This window comes from Ranitomeya imitator, chromosome 1 (genome assembly GCF_032444005.1).
Source record: "Ranitomeya imitator isolate aRanImi1 chromosome 1, aRanImi1.pri, whole genome shotgun sequence".
NCBI lineage: Eukaryota > Metazoa > Chordata > Amphibia > Anura > Dendrobatidae > Ranitomeya > Ranitomeya imitator.
The window spans coordinates 881,895,637-881,919,571 of NC_091282.1; the positions used below are offsets into that span (position 1 = coordinate 881,895,637).

Sequence of the window (23,935 nt, forward strand, 5' to 3'; positions counted from 1 at the left end):
GAAATCTGCAGCAATTCCACACTGATTTTTCCGCACCATCTGCACAGCTTTTTTTTTTATCCCATTGAATAACATTGTACTGTACATCACAGTGCGGATCTGCAGCATTTCTGTGCGGAAAAATCCGCTGCGGATCCGTATCCTGTGCACATAGCCTAAAGGGCATAAAAATTAAAAGTTTGAAAATTGCAAAATATTCGCCAAATTTCTAATTGTTTTCCACAAGTAAACGCAAATTATATTGAACAAATTTTCCCACTATCATAAAGTACAATATGTCATGAAAAAACAGTGTGAGAGTGAGAATAACTAGGATAAGTTGAAACATTCCAGAGTTATTACCTCATGAAGTTACACTTTTCAGAATTGTAAAATTTGACCTGGTCATGAAGGTGAAAACAGGCTTGGTGGGTGAAATGGTTAAAGGAATTTTCCCACTATGTTAATTTTAATCAACATTTTAATCAATAGATCTTTGAAGAAGAATAGTTTCCACAATTGGATGTGTTAAAAAATGTTCCTGTGCTGAGATAATCTTACAAATGTGCCCCAGTTGTTTGCTGTGTCTCATCGTGCAAGGACATGGTCTGATCATAACACATCTCCTGGGCAGGGGAGGGGAGCAAAAGAGGATACAGACCTTACAGCATGGGATCGCAAATGATTATTTCTGCAGGGAAATGTTTTGCCTCACAAAAAGAATCAGCTGTGATCTTGTGCTGTCCTGTTTGTATACTCTCTTTTGCTCTGCGTCCTCCCCCCCGCCTTGGAGCTGTGGTATAATAAGACAATGTTCCTGCCCGGTCAGACACAGCCATTACACAGTGCACAGCAGGGGCATAATTATAAGCTTCTCAGCACAGGAACATTATTTATTTTTTTGAACAGATCCAATTGTGGAACTTATTTTTATTCCAAGCTCTATTGATTAAAATTGACTTTGTTCTTGAGAAAAACCCTTATGGGTACTTTAACATTGCATTTAGTTACACATTCAGCGGCTCTGTTGGGGTACACTTCCGAACTCCCCCACACACACATAAACTTACAAATTAGGTTGCGGATCTATGCATTAGCAGGACCATAGACTATAATGGTGCCAACAGAGTAAATTTGTGCTCTGCTGTGCATCATTTTTGGGGGTATATGCCTGCTGGAGGCGGACACTCAGACACAGTCTACTACCTTTATCTCTACATGTCCTGGTTTCACACACAATGTCTGAAGAGAATAAAGGTAACACCTTAAAAAAAAAAAAAAAACTCAAATTCTAATACAATTCCTCAATTCATTGTATGTACTCTATAATATCGGAATGAAAAGGCAACTCGTTGCACAATTACAAAATATGAATAGATAAAAACAGTGTTCAAACGGCTACGCCTTGTGTACTCTCATACATACTATTATGTGTGGTTAACCTAATTGTGAGTTGGTAAGCTGCTTTAAAATGATGAATGCTAAAGTTTTTGTCTTCATTGCCCTCAGATTTTCTATATTGAACAAGGTCAGGTGAGATTGAATCTACACAAGTCTGAATGGATTTTAAAGGCTGGAGACTTCTTTTTCGTTCCTCCAGGTAAAAAAAAAATAACTTGTGTTATGAGTGTGTGCTTTTTTTTGTGTGTTTTTTTGTTTCTTCATTTCTAGCTTAACATCTATAAAATGAGAGCTACCAAATGACATGCATATTGTATAGGTGCAAATGGAATGCATCCAGAACATTGACGCATGGATGCCACAAGACCTCTAAAGATGTATTGTGGGTTTTGTCAAGACCATGTCTGCAACAGATGTTTTCAGGTTAAATTCCTGTGGGTTGCAAAGTGTGACCTTCCTGCACAGGACCTCGTGCATATCACATAGATGAAGATTGACCTTTTTGGTGATAATTCTAAGCGGTATGTGTGGAGAAAGCCAGGCACTGCTCATCACCTGCCCAATACAATCCCAACATGGTGGTGGCAGCATCATGCTATGAGGGTGTTTTTCAGCTGCAGGGGCAGGATGACTAGTTGCCATTGAAGGAAACATTAATGCGGCCAGGTACAGAGATATCTTGGATGAAAACCTCTTCCAGAGCGCTCTGGACCTCAGACTTGGCCGAAGGTTCACCTTCGAACAAGACAATGACCCTAAGCACACAGCTAAAATAACAAAGGAATGGCTTCAGAACAACTCTGTGACCATTGTTGACTGGCCCAGCCAGCGCCCTGACCTAAACCCAATTGAGCATCTATGGAGAGACCTGAAAATGGCTGTCCACCAACGTTCACTATCCAACCTGATAGAACTGGAGAGGATCTGCAAGGAAGAATGGCAGAGGATCCCAAAATCCAGGTGTGAAAAACTTGTTGCATCATTCCCAAGAAGACTCATGGCTGTACTAGCTCAAAAGGGTGCTTCTACTCAATACTGAGCAAAGGGTCTGAATACTTATGACCATGTGATATTTCGGTTTTTCTTTAATAAATTTGCAAAAATTTCTATTTTTTTTTTCCAGTCAAGGTGGGGTGCAGAGTGCACAATAATGAGAAAAAAAGAACTTTTTTGAATTTACCAAATAGCTGCAATCAAAGAGTGAAAATCTTACATGGGTCTGAATACTTTCTGTACCCACTGTGAATATATCTATCTATCTGTAAAATACCAAAACAAACGAGAAAGAGGGAGCGGCACAGTCAATAGCATAGAGGTTCTTCCAAGACTACGAACAGGGTGTGATGTGAAAATCATGAGAGACAGCCGCCTGCTGCAATCGTTGGTGCTCTTTTGAAAACACATATATCTGTCCAATCCATGTGCAAGAAAAAGTAAGAAGGTACTCACTGATCTCAGAATATCAACACTTTATTCCATCTTCAGATAAAATTCATGGCTGGGGGAGTAGGATACATATATATGTCAGTGAGACACATATATTTATATTTAATACAGCGCTGGATAGCTTAAAAGGCGGTAATTCAATTGCCGGCTTTTGCTGTCTCCTTCCCAAACCCGACAGGATATGAGACATGGTTTACATACAATAAACCATTTCATATCCCTTATTTTATTTTTTTTTACATATTCCTCATTAATAATGTTACAAGTGTATGTTTGTAAAATATGGGGGCTCTAGCTGTTAAAATAAAGGGTTAAATCACAAAAAAATTGGTGTAGGCTCCCGCGCAATTTTCTCCGCCAGAGTGGGAAAGCCGGTGACTGAGGGCAGATATTAATAGCCTAGAGAGGGACCATGGTTATTGCCCCCCCCCCCCGGCTAAAAACATCTGCCCCCAGCCACCCCAGAAAAGGCGCATCTATAAGATGCGCCTATTCTGGTACTTAGCCTCTCTCTTCCCTCTCCCGAGTAGCGGTGGGATATGGGGTAATAAAGGGTTAATGCCACCTAGCTATTGTAAGGTGACATTAAGCCAGGTTAATAATGGAGAGGTGTCAGTAAGACACCTATCCATTATTAATCCAATAGTAGTAAATGGTTAATAAAACACACACACATTAGTAAAAAAGTATTTTATTGAAATAAAGACACAGGGTGTTGTAATAGTTTATTATACGCTTAATCCAAATGATGACCCTCGTTCTGTAAAAAAGGAAAAATAAAAAAACAACAATATCCCATACCTTTCCGCCGTTACTCATGTCCCACGCTGTAAAACCATCTGAAGGGGTTAAATAATTTTACAAGCAGGAACCTGCTAATGCAGCCGCCCCTGCCTGTAAAAACTGGGGAATGAATGGGAAGAAGGGTAACGTAGCTACCTAGACTTGCGGTGCTGCGCCCCCTGCTGGTATAAACTCATATGAACTCAAGCGTGAGAAAATAGAAAAATTCACACGCTAGAGCTCATATGAGTTTATACCAGCAGTTTTTTTTAGCGACGCGGGATTTCCGTGACAGACAGACAAACAGACGGAAGTGCCCCTTAGACGATATAGATACATATATTTGTGTGTGTATATATAATGTGTGTGTGTGTGTGTGTATATATATATATATATATATATATATATATATATATATATATATATATATATATATATATATATATATATATACACATATACATATATATATATATATATATATATATATATATATATACACACACACACACACACACACACACACACACACACACACACACACACACACACACACACACACTCACTCTACAGGCCAAAAGTTAGTGTGAAACAACTTAAAATATGTCTTATATTCTAGGTTCTTCAAAGTAGCCACCTTTTGATTTAATTACTGCTTTGCACACTCTTGGCATTATCTTGATGATCTTCAAGAGGTAGTCACCGGAAATGGTCTTCCAACAGTCTTGAAGGAGTTCCCAGAGATGCTTAGCACTTGTTGGCCCTTTTGCCTTCACTCTGCGATCCAGCTCACCCCAAACCATCTCGATTGGGTTCAGGTCTGGTGACAGTGGAGGCCAGGTCATCCGGCGTAGCACCCCATCACTCCCCTTGTTGGTCAAATAGCCTTTACACAGCCTGGAGGTGTGTTTGGGGTCATTGTCTTGTTGAAAAATAAATGATGGTCCAACTAAACGCAAACCGGATGGAATAGCATGCCGTTGCAAGATGCTTTGGTAGCCATGCTGGTTCAGTATGCCTTTAATTTTGAATAAATCTCCAACAGTGTCACCAGCAAAGCACCCCCACACAATCACACCTCCTCCTCCATAGAGTCCATCCATTCACCTTTTCTACGTTGCACAGGCAAAGACATGGTGGTTGGAATCAAAGATCTCAAATTTGGACTCATCAGACAAAAGAACAGATTTCCACTGGTACAGTGTCCATTCCTTGTGTTCTTAAGCCCAAACAAGTCTCTTCTGCTTGTTACCTGTCCTTAGCATTGGTTTCCTAGCAGCAATTTTACCATGAAGGCCTGCTGCACAAAGTCTCCTCTTAACAGTTGTTGTAGAGATGTGTCTGCTGCTAGAACTGTGTGGCATTTACCTGGTCTCTAATCTGAGCTGCTGTTAACCTATGATTTCTGAGGCTGGTGACTCAGATAAACTTAACCTCAGAAGCAGAGGTGACTCTCGATCTTCCTTTCCTGGGGAGGTCCTCATGTGAACCAGTTTCTTTTTAGCGCTTGACTGTTTTTGGCACTGCACTTGGGGACACTTTCAAAGTTTTCCCAACTTTTTGGACTGACTGACCTTCATTTCTTAAATTAATGATGGCCACTTGTTTTTCTTAGCTGCTTTTTTCTTGCCATAATACAAATTCTAACAGTCTATTCAGTAGGACTATCAGCTGTGTATCCACCAGACTTCTGCACAACACAACTGATAGTCCCAACCCCATTTATAAGGCTACTTTCACACATCAGGTTTTTCACCGCATGCCGGTTCCGTTTTCGCGCCGCAGCACCGGATCTGGCTTATTTTGTGAAAACCGGATATCGGATCCGGCAGAAAACTGGATCCGTCTCATCCGGTTGATATCCATTTCGTCTGGTTTTCCATCCCTTTTTTGACGGATTCCGTTTTTAAAAACGCCCCCTGACAAGCTAAAAAAGTGATTGGCCCACTGAAAACTATATATACAGTGCACCTGCAGCTCATCAGTGACAGGTTGGAGAGGAGCAAGATGGACGGCATTATTGCGAAGATTCTGCAGAACAACGTGAATTTCATTGTGGAGGCGAATCGATTGAAAACAATTGTTCTTGAGAAGGAGAGAGAGCGCATCATGCGTCTGCTCCGACGCCGTTTGTGGATTCACCCCATCACGGCACAGAGAATGACGCAGGGATCTACTTTATACATGGAGCTACAAGGAAAGTAGAAGTTTTTCAGCTATGTGCGGATGAGAACGGAGAACTTTGATGTATTGGTGGAGCGGATTGTACATCTAATAAGAAGGAGTGATACATATTGCAGATTCTCCATAACACCAGCTGAGCGTCTGATGGTCACTCTTTGGTAAGCATTCTATTTTGATGTACTCTTGTAGCGCTCTTTCATTGATTGATATTTGGAATTTGCAGTAATTTCAGCCTTGCTTTTGTTCACAGATTCCTAGCTATTGGAGAATCCCTGTCTTCACTACATTTCCAGTTCAGACTGAAAATTTCAACCATATCTGGAATAGTGAGGCACACCTGCCGTGCAGTGTGGGACTCTCTGCATGACAAATTCATCCCACATCCCACAATGCAGACATGGTTGGAAGTAGCTGACAGATTCCAGGAAGTGTCAGTTTCCCAATTGCTTGGGTGTAGTGGATGGGAAACATATCCGTATCGTGAAACCGGCTGGTTCTGGATCCGAGTATTTCAACTATAAAAAGTACTTTTCCATCGTGCTGATGGCCATCGCCGATGCGCATTGCAAATTTGTTGCGGTGGATATTGGGGCGTATGGACGCGCAAATGATTCACAAGTTTTCAAACTGTCTTCTATGGGGCGGCATTTGTATGGACAAACCTTTCAATCCCCCCATGACCACTGCCTCAAACCTCTTTGCCACCAATGCCTTTTGTTTGTGTTGGGGATGAAGCCTTTCAGCTTTCAGAACATCTTTTAAAACCCTACTCCAGCTGTTGTTTAAACAATACTAAAAGAATTTTCAACTACCGACTCACATGTGCACAGAGAATGGTGGAGTGTGCATTTGGGATCTTAACCGCCAAATAGAGAGTTCTCCTGACATCCATTAACTTGAAGACAGACACTGTGGATGAGGTAGTGAAAGCGTGTGTTGTCCTGCACAATTATGTGCTATCCAAGGAACAGATTTCCATTGAAGACCACTCTGAACAAACCACCTTGGCTGATAATAGCAACCAAACGTATAGAAGTTCTGCCACTGTTTCCAGAATTCCGGATCAATTTGCAGAATATTTTATTTCACCCGAAGGAAGAATACGCTGGCAGGATGAGAGAGTGTAAACAATTTGTCTTGAACCCAGTAACAACTTTTTTACCTTTATCCCATGTTATGTACCTGTTGGGGTATTTGGGTAGTACCCAAAGTATTTAACCTTTTACCCAAGTTGTGTACCTGTTTGGTTTTACCTTTTACCCAAGATGTGTACCTGTTTGGTTTTACCTTTTACACAAGTTGTGCATCTGTTTGGGTTCTACCCAAAGTATTTTACTTCTGACCAATAAACCTTGTTTAACCAAAGTGTTATCTATACCTTATAAAGAATAAATACAAGATAGCTGTAAACACAGTTTTATTACTTTTTTTTTTTTTTTTAAACACCAAAAAATACTTTATTTAGCAGCACACAAAACTATAGATTTGAATACGTCGGTGTGGAGATAGTGCTGGAGGGGCTGTCAGATAGGGACACTTGGACAGTTGGAGTGTGGAGAGAGTAATGTGTTGGTGGTGGGGAAGGATCAATAGGTAGTGGTGAAGGAGTCGAGAAGGCAATTGAGCGGGTGGACAGGAAAGTGGGATTGAGGTTAGGAATTTGGTAGGATGGAGGGGTATAGTTGATGTTTTGGGAGGATTGGAAGGCAGAAGCCGTGATGGGTGGAGAAGAGGGTTGGGAAGGAGGTGAAAGAGGCTGTTGGTAGTGGGCAAGGAGAGGAGGCGTGGATGAAGTAGATGGGAAGTGGTATGGGTCGGGATCATCATAATGGTGGGATGGAGCACGGACTGGACGCTGGTAGTGTGGCTGGTGGTAAGGGGCATGGGAACGCTGTGAGGATTGTGGCTGGTGGGACGGGATACGGGCACGATGTGGTTGATGGTGGGATGGGGCATGGGCACGTTGGTGGTACGGGTCAGGAGGATGGTAGTGGCTGTAGTGATGGACAGTGGAGGAAGGGGGAGGCAGTTGCAGCACGGGTGGCAAGAGCCTCGGCTTTTGAGGCAATGAGCGCTAGAGTTGACTGGCAGGATTGCATTACTTGCATCTGCTGAGAAGTAGCGTCTCCATTTGCTCAAGTACCGACTGGAAAAAAGTGTTGTTCAGTGACTGTCTTGCCTCTGAATGCATCGTTAACAGAAGTGTATGCATCTCGAGTATACTTTTATTTATGAAATTAAAACCTGCAGCCATTTGCTCGGACAAAACTTTCAGACAGTTCTGGAAGGATGCGTTCAGGTGTAAGAACTCTGGAGCATAACTCTGTACCTGACCTCTCTGCTGATGGCGCCCCAATGCTACAGGTGTACTAGAGGTGACAGCAGCAGAGGGGTGGGGTACAGGAAACGCTATATCCTCACCAGCAGCTACAGTCATGGTCAAAAGTATTGACACCGCTGCAATCCTGTCAGATAAAAAAATGAAAATGATTGCAAACACAAATTATTTGGTATTATCTTCATTTAATTTGTCTTACATGAAAAAAACACAAAAGAGAATGAAGCAAAAAGCAGAACATTGATCATTTCACACAAAACTCCAAAAATGGGCCAGACAAAAGTATTGGCACCCTCAGCCTAATAATTGGTTGCACAACCTTTAGCAAAAATATCTGCGACCAACCGCTTCCGGTAACCATCAATGAGTTTCTTACAATCCTCTGCTGGAATTTTAGACAATTCTTCTTTGGCAAACTGCTCCAGGTCCCTGATATTTGAAGGGTGCCTTCTCCAAACTGCCATTTTTAGATCTCTCCACAGGTGTTATAGGGGATTCAGGTCTGGACTCATTGTTGGTTACCTTAGAAGTCTCCAGTGCTTTCTCTCAAACCATTTTCTAGTGCTTTTTGAAGTGTGTTTTGGGTCGTTGTCCTGCTGGAAGACCCATGACTTCTGAGGGAGACCCAGCTTTCTCACACTGGGCTCTGCATTATGCTGCAAAATTTGTTGGTAGTCTTCAGACTTCATAATGCCATGCACACGGTCAAGCAGTCTAGTGCCAGAGGCAGCAAAGCAACCCCAAAACATCAGGGAACCTCCGCCATGTTTAACTGTAGGGACCATGTTCTTTTCTTTGAATGCCTCTTTTTTTTCTCCTGTAAACTCTATGTTGATGCCTTTTCCCAAAAAGCTCTACTTTTGTCTCATCTGACCAGAGAACAGTCTTCCAAAACGTTTTAGGCTTTTTAGGTAAGTTTTGGCAAACTCCAGCCTGGCTTTTTTGTGTCTCGGGGTAAGAAGTGGGGTCTTCCTGGGTCTCCTACCATACAGTCCCTTTCCTTCAGACGCCGACTGATAGTACAGATTGACACTGTTGTACCCTCGGACTGCAGGGCAGCTTGAACTTGTTTGGATGTTAGTCAAGGTTCTTTATCCAACATCCGCACAATCTTGCGTTGAAATCTCTTGTCAATTTTTCTTTTCTGTCCACATCTAGAGAGGTGGTTGGCCACAGTGCCATGGGCTTTAAACTTCTTGATGACACTTCGCACGGTAGACACAGGAACATTCAGGTCTTTGGAGATGGACTTGTAGCCTTGAGATTGCTCATGCTTCCTCACAATTTGGTTTCTTAAGTCCTCAGACAGTTCTTTTGTCTTCTTTCTTTTCTCCATGCTCAATGTGGTACACACAAGGACACAGGACAGAGGTTGAGTCAACTTTAATCCATGTCAACTGGCTGCAAGTGTGATTTAGTTATTGCCAACACATGTTAGGTGCCACAGGTAAGTTACAGGTGCTGTTAATTACACAAATTAGAGAAGCAGCACATACTTTTGTCCACCCCCTTTTTTATGTTTGGTGTGGAATTATATGCAATTTGGCTTTAGGATCATTCTTTTTGTGTTTTTTCATTTAAGACAAATTAAATGAAGATAATAATAACAAAGAATTTGTGTTTGCAATCATTTTCAGGAAGAAAATTAGTATTATCTGACAGAATTGCAGGGGTTTCAATACTTTTGGCCATGATTGTACATGCAATGGAACGGGCCAGGATGCTCCAGCGCTCGCGGATGGGACAGAGGGATCCGATGTGTGGGAAGGTGCAGAGTGGCCCACACTGTCAAAGTGTCCCTCGGTGGCGGCCTCCTGAGGGATCGCCCCAGAAGGATTCAACTGTGTTGCAGGCTCCTGAGTGCCCCCCTTCATGACCTTGGGATTTTTTGTTTTTCCGTGTTCGTTTTTCGCTCCCCTCCTTCCCAGAGCCATAACTTTTTTATTTTTCCGTCAATTTGGCCATGTGAGGGCTTATTTTTTGCGGGACGAGTTGTACTTTTGAACGACATCATTGGTTTTAGCATGTCGTGTACTAGAAAACGGGAAAAAAAATTCCAAGTGCGGTGAAATTGCAAAAAAGTGCAGTCCCACACTTGTTTTTTGTTTGGCTTTTTTGCTAGGTTCACTAAATGCTAAAACTGACCTGCCTTTATGATTCTCCAGGTCAGTACGAGTTCATAGACACCTACCGTATATACTCGAGTATAAGCCGAGATTTTCAGCCCATTTTTTTGGGCTGAAAGTCCCCCTCTCGGCTTATACTCGAGTCATATACCCGGGTGTCAGCAGGGGAGGGGGAGCGGGGGCTGTGTAATCATACTTACCTGCTCCCAGCGCGGTCCCTGCAGTCCCTGGCTTCTCCGGCGCTGCAGATTCTTCCTGCACTGAGCGGTCACATGGCACCGCTCATTACAGAAATGAATAGGCAGCTCCACCCCCATAGGGGAGGAGCCGCATATTCATTGCTGTAAATGATCGGTGCCATGTGACCGCTCAATTACAGGAAGAAGCTGCAGCGCCGGAGAAGCCAGGGACTGCAGGGACCGCGCCGCAGCAGGTAAGGGGAGCGCAGCGCTATAATTACCTGCTCCTCGCTCCGGCTCCGTCTGCAGCGTCCTCTAGCAATGACACTCAGGTTAGAGGGCGCTGTGACGTAGTCAGTGCGCGCCCTCTGCTGAGCGTCAGTGCTGGAGACGGAGCCGCAGAGGAGCAGGTAATTATTGAAAGCGCCGGCGTCCTGAGAAGAGAGGTGAGTATGTGATTTTTTTTTTTTTTTATGGCAGCACCAGCAGCATTCTAAGGAGCACCTATGGGGCCATAAAGGTGCAGAGCATATAAGGGGCACAGCATTATAAGGAGCACCTATGGGGCCATAAAGGTGCAGAGCATATATGGGGCACAGCATTATAAGGAGCACCTATGGGGCCATAAAGGTGCAGAGCATAAATGGGGCACAGCATTATAAGGAGCACCTATGGGGCCATAAAGGTGCAGAGCATATATGGGGCACAGCATTATAAGGAGCACCTATGGGGCCATAAAGGTGCAGAGCATATATGGGGCACAGCATTATAAGGAGCATTTATGGGGCCATAATCAAAGGTGCAGAGCATATATGGCACAGCATTATAAGGAGCATCTATGGGGCCATAATCAAAGGTGCAGAGCATATATGGCACAGCATTATAAGGAGCATCTATGGGGCCATAATCAAAGGTGCAGAGCATATATGGCACAGCATTATAAGGAGCATCTATGGGGCCATAATCAACGGTGCAGAGCATATATGGCACAGCATTATAAGGAGCATCTATGGGGCCATAATCAACGGTGCAGAGCATTCTATATAGCACAGTTGTATATGGAGCATCTATGGAGCAATAATGAACGGTATGGAGCATCTATTTTTATTTTTGAAATTCACCGGTAAATGCTGCATTTTCTACCCTAGGCTTATACTCGAGTCAATAAGTTTTCCCAGTTTTTTGTGGCAAAATTAGGGGGGTCGGCTTATACTCGGGTCGGCTTATACTCGAGTATATACGGTAACATGTCTAGGTTATTTTTTACCTAAGTGGTGAAAAAAAATTCCAAACTTTGCTAAAAAAAAAATGAAAAAAAAATTGTGCCATTTTCCGATACTCGTAGCGTCTCCATTTTTCGTGATCTGGGGTCGGTTGAGGGCTTATTTTTTGCGTGCCGAGATGACGTTTTTAATGATAGCACTTCGGTGCAGATACGTTCTTTTGATCGCCCGTTATTGCATTTTAATGCAATGTCGCGGCGACCAAAAAAACGTAATTCTGGCGTTTCAAATTTTTTTCCCGCTACGCTGTTTAGCGATCAGGTTAATGTTTTTTTTTTTAGTTGATAGATCGGGCGATTCTGAGCGCGGCGATACCAAATATGTGTAGATTTTATATTTTTTTTATTGATTTATTTTGATTGGGGCGAAAGGGGGGTGATTTAAACTTTTATATTTTTTTTATTTTTTTAACATTTTTTTCAACTTTTTTTTTTTTTTTAACTTTTGCCATGCTTCAATAGCCTCCATGGAAGGCTAGAAGCAGGCACAGCGCAATCGCCTCTGCTACATAGCAGCGATATGCTGTTCGCTGCTATGTAGCAGAAAATCAGGTGTGCTGTGAGCGCCGACCACAGGGTGGCGCTCACAGCTACCGGCGATCTGTAACCATAGAGGTCTCAAGGACCTCTATGGTTACAATGGAGACGCATCGCCGACCCCCGATCATGTGACGGGGGTCGGCGATGATGTCATTTCCGGCCGCCCAGCCGGAAGCGGTAGTTAAATGCCGCTGTCTGCGTTTGACAGCGGCATTTAACTAGTTAATAGGTGCGGGCAGATCGCGATTCTGCCTGCGCCTATTACGGGCACATGTCAGCTGTTCAAAACAGCTGACATGTCCCGGCTTTGATGCGGGCTCACCGTGGAGCCCTGCATCAAAGCAAGGGGATCTGACCTCGGACGTACTATCCCGTCCAAGGTCAGAAAGGGGTTAATATACTATAATTGCATGGCCCTGGCTGAAAGAGCAAAAGAGAGTTAGACATTTAAAACATTGGTTATCATTAGTGTTGAGCGATACCGTCCGATACTTGAAAGTATCGGTATCGGATAGTATCGGCCGATACCCGAAAAATATCGGATATCGCCGATACCGATATCCGATACCAATACAAGTCAATGGGACATCAAGTATCGGAATGTATTCTCATGGTTCCCAGGGTCTGAAGGAGAGGAAACTCTCCTTCAGGCCCTGGGATCCATAGGGATGTGTAAAATAAAGAATTAAAATAAAAAATATTGATATATTTACCTCTCCGGCGGCCCCTGAACTCAGCGCGGGTAACCGGCAGGCTTCTTTGTTCAAAATCAGCGCTTTTAGGACCTGAGAATCACGTCCCGGCTTCTGATTGGTCGCGGGCCGCCCATGTGACCGCCACGCGACCAATCACAAGCCGCGACGTCACCGCAAGCTATTAACGCGCTCATTTTTAAAAATGAGCGCGTTAATGACTTTCAAAGACGTAGCGGCTTGTGATTGGTCGCGTGGCGGTCACATGGGCGGCCCGCGACCAATCAGAAGCCGGGACGTGATTCTCAGGTCCTAAAAGCGCTGATTTTGAACAACGAAGCCTGCCGGTTACCCGCGGACTCACCAGGGGCCGCCGGAGAGGTAAATATATCAATATTTTTTATTTTAATTCTTTATTTTACACATCTCTATGTATCCGATACCGATACCCGATACCACAAAAGTATCGGATCTCGGTATCGGAATTCCGATACCGCAAGTATCGGCCGATACCCGATACTTGCGGTATCGGAATGCTCAACACTAGTTATCATCACATGTGGTGGGTAATATTTACCTTTGTGTCACCATCGTTGACCTGAGGAACGACAGGGCTTCGGCATACTTGTATTTGCTCCTGCGTCCTCCAGATCCACTCGGGGCCCGCATCTCTTTATTGAATTCCTTCTTGAAGCGATCCCTAATCGACCGCCACCGTTTTACAATCCTCTCACCTGTTAAATAAGGAGAAACACAACTTGGTTAGAAAAAAACTTAGAATGCATCAAGAAAACTGAACAGAGTATACTTAAGTTCTTGATTCTGGGCCCGAACATCGAAGTCCACCCACTTCGCAATAAGCTCTTGGCAAACTTCTGTGAATCACTTAATGGGTCAAAGTGCTCACCACACATCTAGATAAGTTCATTAGGGGGTCTACTTTCCAAAATGGTGTCACTTGTGGGGGGGGGGGGGTTTCAATGTTTAGGCACATCAGGGGCTTTCCAAACGCAACATGGCGTCCCATCTCAATTCAAGTCAATTTTGCATTGAAAAGTCAAATGGCGCTCCTACGCTTCCGAGCTCTGCCATGTGCCCAAACAGTGGTTTACCCCCACATATAGGGTATCTGCGTACTCAGGACAAATTGTACAACAACTTTTGGGGTCCATTTTCTCCTGTTACCCTTGGTAAAATAAAACAAATTGGAGCTGAAGTTAATTTTTTGTGAAAAAAAGTTAAATGTTCATTTTATATTTAAACATTCCAAAAATTCCTGTGAAACACCTGAAGGGTTAATAAACTTCTTGAATGTGGTTTTGAGCACCTTGAGGTGCAGTTTTTTATAATGGTGTCACACTTGGTTATTTTCTATCATAGACCCCTCAAAATGACTTCAAATGACATGTGGTCCCTAAAAAAAAATGGTGTTGTAAAAATGAGAAGTTGCTGGTCAACTTTTAACCCTTATAACTCCCTAACAAAAAAAAAAATTTGGTTCCAAAATTGTGTTGATGTAAAGTAGACATGTGGGAAATATTACTTAAGTATTTTGTGTGACATACAGTACAGACCAAAAGTTTGGACACGCCTTAAAGATTTTTCTGTATTTTCATGACTATGAAAATTGTAAATTCACACTGAAGGCATCAAAACTATGAGTTAACACATGTGGAATTATATCCTTAACAAAAAAGTGTGAAACAACTGAAAATGTGTCTTGTATTCTAGGTTCTTCAAAGTAGCCACCTTTTGCTTTGATGACTGCTTTGCACACTCTTGGCATTCTCTTGATATGCTTCAAGAGGTAGTCACTGGAAATGGTCTTCCAACAATCTTGAAGGAGTTCCCAGAGATGCTTAGCACTTGTTGGCCCTTTTGCCTTCACTCTGTGGTCCAGCTCACCCCAAACCATCTCAATTGGGTTCAGGTCTGGCATACAACCCCATCACTCTCCTTCTTGGTCAAATAGCCCCTACACAGCCTGGAGGTGTGTTTGGGGTCATTGTCCTGTTGAAAAATAAATGATGGTCCAACTAAATGCAAACCGGATGAAATAGCATGCCGTTGCAAGATGCAGTGGTAGCCTTGCTGGTTCAGTATGCCTTCAATTTTGAATAAATCCCTAACAGTGTCACCAGCAAAGCACCCCCACACCATCACACCTCCTCCTCCATGCTTCACGGTGGGAACCAGGCATTTAGAGTCCATCTGTTCACCTTTTCTGCATCGCACAAAGACACGGTGGTTGGAACCAAAGATCTCAAATTTGGACTCATCAGACCAAAGCACAGATTTCCACTGGTCTAATGTCCATTCCTTGGGTTCTTTAGCCCAAACAAGTCTCTTCTGCTTGTTACCTTTCCTTAACAGTGGTTTCCTAGCAGCTATTTTACCATGAAGGCCTGCTGCACAAAGTCTCCTCTTAACAGTTGTTGTAGAGATGTTTATTCGGACTCCCATGACAGCACTACGAGAGAGGGGATCCGCCCTTAAGGAACAGGAAACCTACAGATACAAAAGGGCGGCACCTCTCCCATGCATCAGTTGGTTTCCTGTTCCTGAAGGGACTGGATCCTACGGAAGGTACTAGGATTCCAGGCCGGCCGGGCCGAATTAGGTAGCGAGAGGGTCTCCTACCTCGGCCGGTGCGGGGTACCTGAAGGAGACACGGTGGCTCTGGGGGGCTGCACGGCAGTGTCTCATCAGCGTGGAGCGGTCGCCAGGGGGTGTCCGATCTCCGAAGCCGGCGCTTGGTGAGTGTACTGTTTCCCTCCCTTGAGCGGCTTAGGGGAGGCTCTGAGGGGTCGGCGACATTTAGGGGGCACCACCCGGAGTCTCGTGGCAAGTCTCTGCGTCCCACGTTGTTCACAGCGCTAACAGGAAGCGCTGTGGGCCGGGGGTGACGTCGGAAGGCGGAGCCAGCTGTGACTTCCGGGTCACGCAGCTTCTGCACATGCGCAGGAGCTCCAAGATGGCGGCGCCCACCGGAAAATGTGCGCTCATCACCCTCAGGTGTCGGCTGATCCCCTGCATCTGCATGGGGGGAAGGGGAGCAACTGGAAGCGCGGTGCAATTACGCTGGCCGAAGGAGGGGCTATATATCGGCTCCAGGTGCGCGTTCCTTGCTCCTGGTCTCCAAACTGCTTCAGATGGAGTCTGATCAGGATCAGCAGCCTCTGCTGCTGGATGAAGAACCCCAGAAGCTTATGGAGAAGGAACGTGAGAAAAGGAGCGATGGATCTGGCCGCAGAAGCTCCTCCAGACAGGGGTCTGGAGCATCAACCAAAAAAGATCCCCCTCGTGCTTCGGTATCTCTATGGGTGTGGGCAGCCTCTGGTAAGTGATCTTCGAGAAAGTTCACTTAGTGACTAGTTTCCCCTCATATGTTTTATGCAGGGAAAGAAAAGCGTCAGTAAGGCGAAGCATAGGGAGTGTGCCATCTGCGGGGTCCCCTTGCCTGACTCACACCCTAAAAAACTATGTGACCCCTGTATCCAGCAGACAGTGAGGTCCTGGAAAGTAGGGAGGGGATATAGCATGTAGATCTTACACTCTAGTCTACCTTACTTATCCCTGTAGGTGGCAGAAGAATCCTCTTCTATGGTGGCCAGTCTGAAGGAAATGGTTAGAAGGGAGGTCAAGCAATCCATTAAGGATCTTTCACAGTCAGGCTCTAAGCAGAGAACTCAGTGGGCATCTGATTCATCTGTGGATAAAGACAAGAGTGAAGAATCGGATGATTCAGCAGCATCATCTTCCTCGTCGGGGGAAGACGCTGCCCGGTTTTGTTTACCCATAGAGAGGATAGACAAATTAATAAAAGCGGTCAGAGGCACAATGGGTATAACAGAACCCAAGCCTCAGCTATCTAAGGAACAAATGATGTTCAGCGGCCTAGAACAGAGGAAGCGCAGAGTCTTTCCCCTGAATGAAAAGATACAGGAACTTATCAACAGGGAGTGGAGAAAACCGGAGAGGAAAGGCTCCTTACCACCTGCGCAGAAGCGTCGGTATCCCTTTGATGACCCAGCAGTGGGTAATTGGGAAAAGGCCCCAAAGCTGGACGCTGCAATTGCCAAGGTGGCAAAGCGATCCTCTCTCCCGTTTGAGGATATGGGTACGCTTAAAGACCCCCTGGATAGGAAAGTGGATACCTTCCTAAAAGGAACTTGGGAGATGGCAGCCGGCTCCTTTAAAACCTGCGGTGGCGTCAACCTGCACGGCAAGGTCAATAATGGTCTGGCTGGACCAGTTAGAAACCCAATTAAAACAGGGGGCCTCTAGAGATTCCATACTTGCAGCGTTACCAGTAATCCAGGAGGGGGCAGCTTTTTTATCGGATGCCTCAATTGACTCTGTTAAATTGGCGGCTAGGGCAGCAGGTCTTTCTAATGCTGCGAGAAGAGCCCTATGGTTGAAATGCTGGCCGGGGGATATGCAGGCAAAAACAAAACTCTGCGCTATCCCTTGTAAGGGCGAGTATCTATTCGGACCTACCCTGGACGAACTCCTGGAGAAGGCAGGAGATGATAAGGAAAAATTTCCTAACCTTTTCAATCCATATCGTCGTCCCTTCAACAAAAGAAGGTTCAATCGGGGAGGAAGGCGGACCTTCTCACCGGGTAGGGATCGTTCCAGATGGGATGATAAGCGAAAAAGAGGCACAGGTCTCATGTTTCGCCGTAACCCGACGGAAAACAAAAAACAAGACCAATGACTGGCAATCCCGGTGGGAGGGAGACTGTCGCATTTCTCGGCAGAGTGGTCAAAAATCACAAACAGTGTTTGGATAAAAGACACTGTTTCCCATGGTCTCAGACTTGAGTTTGTCCATACCCCACGGGACAAATTCCAGTTAACACCCTGGCGCTCATCTCCCACTGAACAATTTGCCTTAGAAGAGGAAGTGAGGACTCTTTGCTCCAAAAATGTTTTGATTGAAGTGCCATATTCTCAGGCAGGGAAAGGGTTATACTCTCCCCTTTTCCTAATTCAAAAGCCGGATATGTCTTATAGGACCATTATAAACCTTAAGGGTCTCAATAAGTTTTTGGTGAAACATACCTTCATAATGGAGTCCATCAATTCAACAATAAAAATGCTTTTCAACAATTGTTTTATGGTAGTAGTGGATTTGAAAGATGCCTACTATCATGTACCCATTCACGCTGATTTCCAACGATACCTAAGGGTAGCAGTACTAATGGGGGGTAGGATTCAACATTTTCAGTTCAGGGCACTCCCCTTCGGGATAACTTCTGCTCCTAGAGTGTTCACTAAAATAATCGCTGAAGTCATGGCACACTTAAGAGAATCAAACGTCCTTATAATTCCTTACTTGGATGATTTCCTCATTGTAGGGAACTCGATAGATCACTGTCTGTCACAATGGGAGGTTACTAAAGCCAAGCTAGAACACCTGGGTTGGATCATAAACTTCGAAAAATCTAAGTTACAGCCCCTAAATATTCAAAAGTTCCTGGGTCTAATGTTGGATTCAGTGACACAACAGTGTCTCCTCCCCATAGAAAAAATAGATCTAATTCAAATTTATGTGTTAAATGCAATTAATACACCTTCCATGACACTTAGGCAAGCAATGTCCCTACTTGGGTCACTCACATCTTGCATTCCATGACAGAGCCTTGGGACGCGCGTTAAATGGGAAAATAACGTTAGAGCCAACCACGCTAGATTCCCTTAGGTGGTGGTCAGATAAAAAGAATTTATCAGCAGGGGTCCCCTGGATAGTAAGTGTCCCGGGTGATAACCACGGATGCCAGCTCTTCAGGATGGGGAGCCTACATGGGGGACATGGTGGTCCAGGGACAATGGGAACCCTTCACAACATTCTCATCCAACCAGAGGGAGTTGTTGGCGGTTGAATTGGCTGTTAAAAAATTCCTCATATATCTGCAGGGCCAGCACGTCAGAATTCTGTCGGACAACAGAGTTGCAGTCGCTTACATAAACCGGCAAGGGGGAACTCGTTCCGAGACATTGATGCAAATCACGGATCGATTGTTCCAGATGGCAGAGCTCAATTTTCTATCTTTGACGGCTCTCCACATCAAAGGAAAGGAAAATGTGGCAGCAGATTTCCTCAGCCGAAACATGTTAAGGCAAGGAGAGTTGTCTCTCAACGAAGACATTTTCAATCTGATCGTCTGCAGATGGGGTCAACCAGTGGTAGACCTGTTCGCCACCAGAAACAACAGAAAAGTAAAACTTTTTTGCTTGCTAAATCCCAGGGAAAATCCCTTGGCGGTGGACGCGTTTCTGATAAAATGGGATTTTCCACTGGCCTATGCTTTCCCACCACTGAACCTGATACCTCTAGTGGTGAGGAAAATCAGGGAGGATCGAGCGAAAGTCATCCTTATCGCCCCCTTTTGGCCCAGAAGAACCTGGTTTGCCTGGCTCAAGACAATGTCTGTATCGGTTCCCTGGGTACTACCAGAGATCCCGAACCTGCTTTGTCAGGGACCGATCTCCCATCCACAAGTGGCAGCACTTCATTTAACGGCGTGGAGTTTGAACGGTCACTATTAGTGGGGAAAGGCTTCTCTCCAAATTTAGTCGAGACACTCCTAAAGAGTAGAAAGCAAGTAACTACAAAAATCTACTCTAGAACTTGGAGGAAGTTCTTGTCTTGTTCAAGATTTGACATCCAAGACGGGATACCAATACAACAAATCTTAGAGTTCCTACAGAGGGGTTTCGAGTTAAAACTCTCTACTAGTACCCTTAGAGTACAGGTCTCAGCTCTGGGTGCCCTGTTTTCATGCAATATAGCAAACAATTATTGGATAGCGAGGTTTATGAAGGCAGTTAGTAGATCTAGACCGGTATATAAGGATAGGACAGTTCCATGGGATTTAAATTTAGTTCTGTCCTCTCTAACAAAACCCCCCTTTGAACCTCTGCAAGAGGCCTCAATCAAAATGTTGACACTTAAGACCGCCTTCCTGATTGCCATAACCTCAGCTCGCAGGATAGGGGATATCCAGGCGCTTTCCAGAGCTCCTCCATACACAGAAATCTTATCAGACAGAGTAGTCCTTAGACCAGACCCGGCATATCTGCCGAAGGCAGCGTCACGTTTCCATAGATCACAGGAGATAGTTTTGCCATCCTTTATTCCTAAGCCCTCTAATCCTAAAGAGCAGGAGCTTCATACGTTAGACGTTAGGAGATCTCTCCTTCAGTATATCTCAGCTACTGATAATTGGAAGAAAGATGGAGCACTGTTTCTTTCATTCCAAGGTCCAAGGAAAGGATTTAGAGTGTCAAAATATTCACTAGCCAAATGGATTAGGGAAACTATATCTCTAGCTTACACAGCAGGTGGGGGGCCAGCTCCGCAGAATCTAAAGGCACATTCCACCCGGGCCATGGCGTCATCCTGGGCAGAGAGATCTGGAGTGTCAGTGGAGCAAATATGTAAGGCGGCCACTTGGTCATCTCCTTCCACTTTCTTTAAACACTATCGGTTGGATTTGGGGTCCTCCTCTGATCTCTCCTTTGGGTTAAGGGTGCTACAGACTATAGTCCCTCCCTAAGGTAGCTTACATCTCTGTAAATCTCTCGTAGTGCTGTCATGGGAGTCCGAATAAAGCATAAAGCTACTTACTGGTAGCGGCATTTTTCGGAGGCCCATGACAGCACCCTTAGTTCCCTCCCTATTCACGTGGGGGTAGCACTTCCTGATATGTAAATAGTGTAGTATGTAAATCTCACATATGGTGTCTGGTTACAATATAGTAGATTATTTTTTGGTTTCCAAATGTATATAATGTATGTTTGTGTACCACTAACCGCGGTAGTCCTCTCAGGCTCTGAAATACAACTGATGCATGGGAGAGGTGCCGCCCTTTTGTATCTGTAGGTTTCCTGTTCCTTAAGGGCGGATCCCCTCTCTCGTAGTGCTGTCATGGGCCTCCGAAAAATGCCGCTACCAGTAAGTAGCTTAATGCTTTCTGCTGCTAGAACTCTGTGTGGCATTGACCTGTTCTCTAATCTGATCTGCTGTTAACCTGCGAATTCTCAGGCTGGTGACTCAGATAAACTTATCCTCAGAAGCAGAGATCTTCCTTTCCTGGGGTGGTCGTCATGTGAGCCAGTTTCTTTGTAGCGCTTGATGGTTTTTGCAACTGCACTTGGGGACACTTTCAAAGTTTTCCCAATTTTTCGGACTGACTCACCTTAATGTCTTCAAGTAATGATGGCCACTCGTTTATCTTTACTTAGCTGCTTTTTTCTTGACATAATACAAATTCTAACAGTCTATTCAGTAGGACTATCAGCTGTGTATCCACCAGACTTCTGCTCAACACAACTGATGTTCCCAACCCCATTTATAAGGCAAGAAATCACACTTATTAAACCTGACAGGGCACTCCTGTGAAGTGAAAACTATTCCCGGTGACTACCTCTTGAAGCTCATCAAGAGAATGCCAAGAGTGTGCAAAGTAGTCATCACAGCAAAAGGTGGCTACTTTGAAGAACCTAGAATATAAGACATAATTTCGGTTGTTTCACACTTTTTTTAAGTATATTATTCCACATGTGTTAATTCATAGTTTTGATGCCTTCAATCTGAATTTACAATTTTCATAGTCATGAAAATACAGAAAAATCTTTAAATGAGGTGTGTCCAAACTTTTGGTCTGTACTGTATCTCTGTGATTTAATTGCATAAAAATTAAAAGTTGGAAAATTGCAAAATTTTTGCCAAATCTCCATTTTTTTTCACAAATAAATGCAGGTAATATCAAAGAAATTTTACCACTATCATGAAGCACAATATGTCAAGAGAATACAGTGTCAGAATCACCGGGATCCGTTGAAGCGTTCCAGAGTTATAACCTCATAAAGGGACAGTGGTCAGAATTGTAAAAATTGGCCCAGCATTAACGTGCAAACCACCCTTGGGGCTTAAGGGGAACACTTAGGAAGCCTTGGCAGGTGTTTTTTGTTAATTATTCTAATTTACTGAAATAATGACTTTTGGGTTTTCATTGGCTGTAAGCCATAATCCTTAACACTAGCAGAAATAAACACTTGAAATAGATCACTCTGTTTGTAATGACTTTATATAATGTTAATTTTTTTGTATTGAAGAACAGAAATACATTAACTTTTTGATGCTATTCTAATTTTGAGAAGCACCTGTATATCGGAGTTCGTGACCTATATGGATCTAAATCTGTGTGTCTGTCTGTGTATAATATTGCACCCCCATCCCCCCCCCCCCCCTTCCCCCCGGAAATTTGGCTCTTTTTGACATTCCACCATGAAACAAGTGTATTAAAGAGTAATCAAAAAGTTGTATATACCAGAAAATTGTACCACTAAATGCTACATTTTGTCACGCAAAAATGAATTTCTCCTAAATCTCCATTGACTTACAACTTACAGCTCAGAATTATGGCAATACAAAAAAAAACTTTTTTTTTTTTTTACACCGAATATCTGTGCAAAATGTAAGTAATGCAATCCATTTGGTATCGTCATAATCACGCTGACCTCCGTATACAATTGAGCAGCTTGTGAATAGTGGAAAATATAAAACATCATAAAGCAGTTCATCTTTTTCCTATTCCTATATGGAATAAAAAAAAAAATAAAAAGCTAGGTAATACGGCAAGTTTTATGCAGCCCAAAATGCTGCTAAATGACTAATAAAACTCATCCTGAAGAAAAGAAAAAAGAATCCCTCTTAAGGCTGTGTCCACTAAAAATACTATGGCTCCTGGAATGGGACAACGAATGTTATAATGTTATAATCCCATTCCTCTGTGCTGAACTGTCATCCCTGATCATAGCCTGGCAGAGGATCCTTTAACCCCTTCCCAACCTTTGACGCAGCGTATGCGTCATGAAAACCTGTGCCAATCCGACCTGTGACGCAGCATATGTGTCATGGTCCAATTGCACTCCTGCAGGCCGGGTGAAAGGGTTAACTGTAATTTCACCCGGCCTGCAGGGACAGGGGGAGTTGTACTTTAGCCCAGGGGGGTGGCTTCACCTCGGCCCCCCCCCCCGTGGCTACGATCGCTCTGATTGGCTGTTGAAAGTGACATTTCACTTTCAATCAGAGCGATAGTAATATCTCACCAATGAAAATTGGTGAAATATTACAATCCAGCCATGGCCGATGCTGCAACAGCATCAGCCATGGCTGGAGATCGCGATCTGCCCCCCCCCCCCACCGATCTCCTCCCCTCCGGTCCTCCGTCCTGTCATCTAGTGTCCCCCGCTCCTCTCCGTTCTCCTGTCCGCTCCCCCCGCTTTCCGCTCCTCCCCGCTGTCCGATCACCCCCCCCTCATACTTACCGACCTGTGTCCCTCCCGGTGTCCGTCCGTCTGTTCGATGGGCGCCGCAATCTTCCAAAATGGCGGGCGCATACGCAGTGCGCCCGCCGAATCTGCCGGCAGATTCGTTACAGATACATTTTGATCGCTGTGATAGGTTCTATCACAGCGATCAAAATTAAAAAAATAATAAATAAACCCCCCCTTTATCACCCCCATAGGTAGGGACAAAAATAAAATAAAGAAAATTTTTTTTTCCTTTGCCCCACTAGGGTTAGGATTGGTTCACACTGCGTCTAAGCAGTCCGTTAGACAGACTACGTTACACCGCGGCATAAACGCGGTGTAACGTAGTCCGTTACGGCCGCCATTGACAGCAATGTCGGACACATCCCTAGCGCACGCCCACAATGGGCGTGCGCTAGGGATGTGCCATCATTGACGGACTCGGAGACGCGGGCTGCAGCGTTTCCGGGTCTGTCACTGCTAGCGCAGATAGACAGTACCATGTAAACCTATGGAAAACCAAATCCGCTGTGCCATGGTGCGGAAAATACCGCGCGGAAACGCTGTGTTGTATTTTCTGCATCATGTCAATTTTGTGCAGATTCCGCAGCGTTTTACACCTGTTCCTCAATAGGAATCCACAGGTGAAATCAGCACAA

General features: G+C 44.3%; 1 protein-coding gene across 4 annotated transcripts in view; it reads left to right on the forward strand.

Moving 5' to 3' along the window:
• CENPC (centromere protein C) overlaps nt 1-23,935 on the forward strand; it is a 365,318-nt gene that overhangs the window by 338,169 nt on the left and 3,214 nt on the right. For all 4 annotated transcript variants that reach the window (XM_069743120.1, XM_069743122.1, XM_069743124.1 and 1 more), the window contains one exon: nt 1,489-1,579. In XM_069743120.1, the coding sequence (XP_069599221.1) occupies nt 1,489-1,579 (91 nt within the window). The remainder of the gene's footprint in view (nt 1-1,488; nt 1,580-23,935) is intronic.